We start from the raw sequence: 7,576 nt of genomic DNA on the forward strand, positions 1-7,576 counted from the left end.
AYGCTCAAGCAATCATGTACTGGAATGCTTATGGAGGAAAGTGGTGCAATCTCCCTTCTTAAAGGTTTTCAAAGCTCAGCTGAAGAAGGCCCTGACCAACTTGGTTCCAGCTTTAAAGCCAGCCTTGTTTGGAACAGAAAGTTGTTAAATGATCTCCGGAGGGTCCTTTTATTCTTAAGATTTCTTAAGGCATTAGTAAAACCTCAGTTAAAAATGTTATGAAATGGTCTAGTTACCACATTACAAAAATTCAAATTGAAACAGGTGCAGAGAAGAACTACTGCGAAGACTGAGAATGAAACCTTGTTTAATAAGCAGTTAAAATCTCCTGGCTTGCTTTTCCCAGCAAAAGGGAAGTTAAGAGGGGACAATTACTTTCATCAGTACAATTGATGAGTAATTCCAAAGAAGAAATGCAAGTCAGTTAAAAATATTTGATACAAGATCAAAGAAATAAAATGCCATAAAGGAGTTAAAATGGAAACCAGAAGTTTCCAGGGAACAAGGGAATGAAATTCCAACACCTTTCTAAGAGGGGAGCAGGAACAGGKGATTGTATACTCCTGGAGTTGCACCATCTTTGAACTGTGTTTTTAATTAATCTGGTTCTTCACAATTTCTGCTGGTCATCTGGAAAGGGCAAAGATTTCTTCTCAATACATAATTCAGCTTCTAGAGAGGGATCATTTTCCTCTGAAGCACCAGTGTGCAATCACAATTAAAGAATGCCTTTAATTTTAATAAGGAACTTGAGAAGGCTGGTGGTGACTACACCTTCATTTGAGCAACTCTACTACTCTGTCCAGAAAAGTGTGATGTGGGGAGGTAAGGGATAGGGATGGAACTTCTTACCTTCATGCATAGTAGGATATCAAGGCCCATGTCCTAAATGAAAGCAAGCAAGTCTTAAATTCTATGCTATTACTCAGACCTGAAACACAGTAGTGTCTTTCCTCTTTTCTGCTCTTTTCCTGTGGTATGTACAATTTGGGAGTTCTGCAGTACCACAATAAACCTTTAGTGCTTGAGGTGTTCTGTGCAATAGATGTTTAATTCAATATTATCTGCAGAATATCTGTTACACACTTGACTTATCAGAAGAACCTCAACTGTCCACTTTGTGTTCCTAAGGGGGTAGGGGGCACATCTCGGTCACACGGTGTTTCTTCAGACCATTGGGCTGTGGATTTGGGTTTTCTGGGCACTTAGTTTGTGGACATTACGCCCTAGCGAAGAATCTTACCGAGAAGAGAGCTAACTGACGCACTCAAACTGAGTTATCATTGTTTCAAGTGTCTGCTAGGAGCTGTAGTACAGCCTCCAACTGTGAGGAAAACAGAAAGGATGTATCCTTGTTGCTCACCCAAGGCCAGATGCAATTCAGTGATGCAGGGCTCCAAAGGCTCCAAATCCTTGCACTCTAATTAAAATCACCTGGGAAGAGCAAGTTGAGCAAAGCAACACAAACCTTAGGGAGTGACATTAGAACAGACAGTCACTTTATTTTCAGCTGGTCAAGGAGTTCTTCTGTCCTTGCAAATTATGCCTCAAAAAAAACAGCAGCAAAAATGTGCAATAAGGTGACTGCTAGAAAAGAATCTGAACTCCAACTCTTTCTCCTTCTGATGATCACAACCCATTGCTAGCAGCCTAGCAGGCCAGACTCCTTAAAAATAATCCTTATCCTCAGGGAAGTGTTAACATCTTCAATTGCTCCACCAGGTTACAGAAACCTAATGTTCAGGAATTTCCCCCCAAGCTTTGTCAGAACCCCCAAGATATCACCTCATCCCATCTGTTCCTGCTCACACAGAAAACATGTTTTGATCTCCTCTGTGTAGTTCAAATTCCTGACTTGGCTTTCTCTAGCCCAAGGTTGGTATCTCAAAAGTCTATGTCCCGACCTCCTGTTCTATAACTCAAGGCCTCAGTATTTTTAAGTTGTTGTCAGATTCTTCCTCGAGACAATCTATGAGGCAGGATGTTCTGATCTTCTGGGTATGGCATATCAACATAGCCCAGATGCAAAAGGTGTACTCACGCTTTTACCTCGCTAAAAACACTCAGCAACCCTCCTGTCATACCAGGCACAGTTCCCATTTCTTTTAAAAATAAATATTTATAAACAGAAGAAAGATTTAAAGAACTACAATGTTAAAAACGTTCCTGCCAACAGCACAAATGTCTTTTTCATGTATAGTCACAAGAACAAGTTGTACACCGACACAACATAATGACAGTCTAAAAACCCTTCCCTCTCATTGGCTGCCACAGTCCTCCACTGCAGGAATCCACATCTCTGCTCACAGCAACCAACTCTTCTGCATTTCTCCAGGGTCTGTAATGGGGCTGCTCAGTCTCCTTTGGTGATCAGGTCCTCGATATATGCATCCAGCTCATCGTCTGTATTAATATCAATGTCCTGAAATCAAAAGCACAAAAAACACCAGTGAAAAGGTAAATCTTGAAGGACAATATAGGAATGGAAAAAATGCAAGTCCTTCCCAAGCAGCACAGCATCCTCTGCAACAATCAGCCTTTAGGTCCTGACTTTCAGCACTCTCCAGGAGTGAAGCTTTATTGTTGCTGCATCTGTTGTGAAAGCACTACCAGCTTTCCTTCGTCAGAGCCTGACTGGTAGACACAGTGCCTGGAAACCATTCATCCACCTGATGCTCTAGCAATACATTCAAGTAATAAACTTACTGTGCTGATCATGGCCAAGTTAGTATTTTTTGAGCTACAAGACACATTTTCTCAACAGTGAACAACAACTTCCATTTGCTTTCATTTTCTTCCTTTGGATGGTCTTAATTTTGTTTCAAGTAGTGTGGCAGAAATTCCCTCCAAAACACTTCAATATCATCTGCAGAAAACTGCCTATGCCCCAGAAATTTCTCCTGCACTCATGTTTCACAGAGTAAAGCAAAAATCAAAGAGAAAAGGCACACTCAAAGTACAGGCCATTAAAAAAAAAAAAACACAGCCAGGAAGAGCAAGGCTTAGATCCCCAAAGGCAGGCAACCATAGCAGCTAGGCACTTAGCCACTTCTGATGATCTGTGTCCAAGATGCACTGAACTGAGAAAGAGCAGAAGTGCAGTCAAACTCTGGACTAAGACATCTCAAGTGTCTGGACTGATCTCAGTGTGGTGGTGACGGATGTTGAGGCTGCTCTGGTTTAACACCCCTTCCTCACCCACCTCCTGCACTTTCTGCAACAGTGCCACAATGTTAGTTCTCAACTTCTGCAGCTTCTCTTCTGTTTCCTTCAGCTTTTTCTCCGAGKTGCGGAGGTTTTCTTCGCAGGCTTTGGCCCGGGCATCAGCACGCGTCTGATATGAATTGCACAGATTCTGCAGACCTACTTCATATTGCTTGAAATATTCTTTCTGTAGAAGACAAAAAGCAAGAGACAATACATTAAGAAAAAGCACCAAGTGTAAAGGGAAACTCCAGCTCATGCACCTTCTAGAATAATCTAGCTACCACATACTGTGACTGAACTACACATGCCTAACACCTGCTTTCTTTTGCTGCATTAGTACCATTTCACACTTACATTTCTGATTTACCTACTTTAGAAAGCAAAAGAAAAAATCATACAGGTTTTCCCACTCAGACTAGAGCTGCAAAAGTGCAACTACAGTGTAGAAAGAGCTGGACAACTTCAGTACGCAGTTAACTTCACTAGTATAGACACCGCAGACAGCACAGCTTACTGTGAGGTTAAGAACGTTTGCTAAATTCACAGTAAACTCTGCAAGACAAGCCAATAGAGTATGCGRAAGCAGCATGACCAGCATCTCAAAGCAGACTAACCAAATTGAGAGAAAAGAGGAAGAGTGTGCAACATATACGTGTGGAGGGAGGGAGTAGGAAACTTCAGTGACTACCAAATAAGCCATTCCTAGTGGCATTTATCACCTGCAGACATCCCTTGCAAAGCTATCCCTTTGATGCTTGTCTGCATGACAGCAAAGAAGAGCGAGCTCAAAATCAAGTACCACTTCTCTGCACACCAGCCTGCCATAGGACGTATGCTGAATCAACAGCAATACACTGCTTTGCGTTGTGCCTTTCTTGAGGTAGCTTGGTCATCTGGAAAAGCATGAGGTGGGGTTGGTTCCTCTGTTCTTTCACCTGTTTTTGAGACTGCCTCTAAGTTACATTTATAAGGATGGGGACAAAAACGAATAGATTCAGCTACAYCCCATTTCCAAAAGCCTCTAACCTGAACTGTCTTCTTTAAAAGCTTAACAGCAACGGACAAGAAATTAGGATAGCAGCAGTCAACTTTCTCACACAGCTGTAAGCTAAAAAAAAAAAAAAACTTGGTGCAGACAGCAGCCGTTGGAAGAATGAAAGTGCACTTGAAACCTCTCCTCATGTGTTCTCAGCTACACTGGTCTGCTAAGGACCCAAGCAAGACCCAAGCAACCTTTCAAAAGAAAGATTGCAATCTTGCATCCAGAGGAGGCACATTTGCAGAAGAATGGAATGTGTGTGTGTCTGTATGGGTGGGAGGAAGATGACGATGACAAAACCCACCTTTCTACAGGCATACTGAACTCACCAAGGGAAATGCCATCAACTCTTCAGAGCTCATGGAACTTAACTCCTTCTTGGAGATGGGAAAATTTGGAGGTAAGAAGTACCGCAAACAATTCCTACGCAGGAAAAAAAAACAAAGCCAGAGTCTGAGTTTAAAAGATCTGTTTGAAGACTAAGTCAGATGGCAGCAGCTCACAAGAACCACTGTGAACCCACCGAAGGATCTGAACTAGTAAGTCTACTGTTTCTTGGCTGCTGCTGGGACCAGTGGTGTCTGGCTCAATTCTGACACAGTCTGAGGTAGAAGGTTCAGCTGCAATCACCTCCTCTTCCTGCTGCGTATCTGGAGTCTGGTACTCTGGAGAGGGAGGCTTCATCAGCCTCACATCCTCGCTGCCCTTCTCTACCCTGAAAAAAAAATCAAGGGGAGGTCACACACCCTTTTCTATGTTAGCCTTACCTGAAATCCTGTTAACAGCTTCATCAGAATCTTTACACAGCCATCACCCTAAAAGACCTCTAGATTACAGAGTATTTCCCTCCACAGGAACTGTCAAGGTGACAGGCAGACCACACTGAGCCTGTAGGGTCCATTCAGTACAACGCAGCAGGATAGTCCTGAGTATGTGCTCTCTAACATGACAGCAACAGACTGGTCTTCAGGATCTGTGAAAGTAAAACAGGGTCTTCCTCCTGAAAGTAAAGTAAATCTCCAAAAGCCAGTAGCTAAAGATAGTTACCAGCGATCTCTCGGTGTGGTATCTGTAGGAACATAATCAAACTTCACCTTCCACCGTACTGCATTCTTGCCCATTTCCACAGCTGTCACACGGCCTGTGAACCACTCCTTGTTCACACGCACTTCCACATGCAGCCCTTTATCTGAAAGRAGGAAGACATTAAAGGTGTTTGCAAACATGTGGATTCTGAAGGTTATGCAGAATGCACTCTCAGAGAAGACAGCGCCCTCATTTGGGAGCAAACCGAAACCTGCGACAAATCCTTCACACAGGCTACGAACCATAAAAACACTGTTGTCAAACTCCCACTTTCTCACAAATAGGACACTAATAAGTAATGAAACAACATGCCATCTTCAGACAGAGGGGTTTCRATGTACTGCAGGCTGACCAATATGCAATTTTCAAGCTTGTAGTAGCCACTAGGACAATTTGCCATGCGCTCCYAGAGGATCACTTTTCAGACACGTTCTTGGAATAAGCAGCAGAAACTAGATGAACTGCATCTAGCAGAAGATGCAACAGCACCTTAGCTATAATCTTTCCTAGGGATCTCTCAGCTGTTYTTTCACAGCAGTGCAGAAGTCTAAATGCAGCCCTCAGCATTTCTCTGCTAATGAAGCTGCAAGGTCCAGTTAGGAAGGGTGAGCATGATTTATGTTACAGAAGCATGATCCTACTCTATGCAGCAAAACACCACCCTACTTAATGCAGCCCTCACCACAGATCCTGCCACACTACAACTGCCTCCTGTTACATCAAGGGGGCTTAGCCAAACAACTTTGTTCCACGTGAATTAGAGTCATCTCAGGGGCTGGGACCCAACTTTATACTAATTCTTGAATTAAAATGTCATTAATGAAATCACATATTTAGCTGGTGACTCCACTTCTGAAGTAACTTCTTTCCACCATCTTAGATACTGGAGGGGAGTTCAGTGGTTCATTTCTCACCTTTCTGAGCTTTCTTCAGTTCTGCTAGCTCTTCTTCCCCTGCACTGTCTGTGAGCTATGAGCAGAGAGAGCTCAGATTAGTTTTTTTTCCCAGTAAGATTACGAATGTTTGACAAATACCTTCTGCTTGGAAAAATCTGCAGTTCTCACCTCTACCACCACCTCGCTAGAATCCTTCTTCTCTTCTTTTACTACCATAAATTTGCCTCGTTTAGTCTTCTCCTTCTTCTGCTCCACTTCCTCATCAGATCCATCTTCTGCAGTATTTAAAGTCCTCTTCCGGGTGGTGGAAGCCTGTTGGAAACACAAATTGTAGTTGTGATTCAAATATGCTGACAAACAAGATTTTCCTTCAGTCAAGTAAAAAAAAAATAAAGTACTCAGCACCCAGTATCTTCAGTTGAGAACTTGGGCAGTTTTTAAAGATTTTGGTGTGTGCCATGTTACAATACAAATACTCACTCCCACCACCCYACATTATGTTTGTGTCTGGGGAACAAGCCTGATCTCAAAGAAAGGGATGAAATACATTAACAAGTTTTCATGAGGAGTGTAGAATAGCATTATGATAGAGTGAAAAAAAAAAGATGACCTTATCCTTGCATAAGGAATACAGAGGGGATCCCCTGTGACAGGGCAGGACAGGCTATGCAGAATAGCAAGCAGCTGACAGTTTTCATCCCACAGTCTCACCTGTGTACATTTGACAGCAACAGATTTCTTTAGTGCTGGCACCTTTGAAGTTTTTGGACTAGGGGTCTCTCGTGGGCTCTTGGGACTCTGCAGGACAGCRGAGTGTGGCTTTGCTGCTGTAGCCGATTTGGCAGGACTTCTTAAAGTGCTGTTGGACTTTCCAGCTGTCACAGTGTGCTGGTGTGTCCTGGAAGTACTGGCCTCCTCCTTGGAGGGCACACTTGTCAGTTTGGGAGTGCTAACAGTTGGCTGAGCTGAAGAGCTCTTTTTTTGCTGACTGGTGGACTTTGGAAGAGGCCTGGGTGGTGGCGGTCTGCTGGGAGCATTTTTAATTACATCAGGTAAAGGAGGAGATCGTGGGCGCTGAGATCTGGTCAGTGACTGGGTGTTCTGAAACAAATGTAGGCAGAAGAGAGAAAAGAAGGAAGAGTAAGGCTCCGTTTCGCATTACAGCTAAGAATTAAAGCCTCATTGATTAGCACAGAAGAGTAAAAAGATACAGTGGTATCACAGCTCTAGCATTTACCTCTCCTGCAGGCCGTGTAGTCACCTCCAGGGGCAGTTTCTTTAAGTCAGCTTGAGATCGAATTGGAGTGGTTTTCTAAAGAAAGGAAAAAAAAAAAAAAAAAAAAAAAAA

At 43.0% G+C, this 7,576-nt stretch overlaps 1 protein-coding gene across 3 annotated transcripts in view; it reads right to left on the minus strand.

Moving 5' to 3' along the window:
* Positions 1-1,032: 1,032 nt before the first annotated feature.
* MORC2 (MORC family CW-type zinc finger 2) overlaps positions 1,033-7,576 on the minus strand; it is a 44,450-nt gene continuing 37,906 nt past the window's right edge. For 2 of the 3 annotated variants that reach the window (XM_085317070.1, XM_085317069.1), the window contains 9 exons: positions 7,466-7,540; positions 6,940-7,329; positions 6,397-6,540; positions 6,247-6,301; positions 5,294-5,435; positions 4,770-4,961; positions 4,576-4,669; positions 3,203-3,391; positions 1,033-2,422 (listed from right to left, as the gene is read on the minus strand). In XM_085317070.1, coding sequence (XP_085173196.1) covers positions 2,354-2,422; positions 3,203-3,391; positions 4,576-4,669; positions 4,770-4,961; positions 5,294-5,435; positions 6,247-6,301; positions 6,397-6,540; positions 6,940-7,329; positions 7,466-7,540 — 1,350 coding nt within the window. In that variant the 3' untranslated portion in view covers positions 1,033-2,353. The other variant, XM_085317071.1, reaches the window with a different exon arrangement.

This window comes from Rhea americana, unplaced genomic scaffold, assembly GCF_003343005.1.
Source record: "Rhea americana isolate MKP2758 unplaced genomic scaffold, rheAme1 scaffold_489, whole genome shotgun sequence".
Lineage (NCBI taxonomy): Eukaryota > Metazoa > Chordata > Aves > Rheiformes > Rheidae > Rhea > Rhea americana.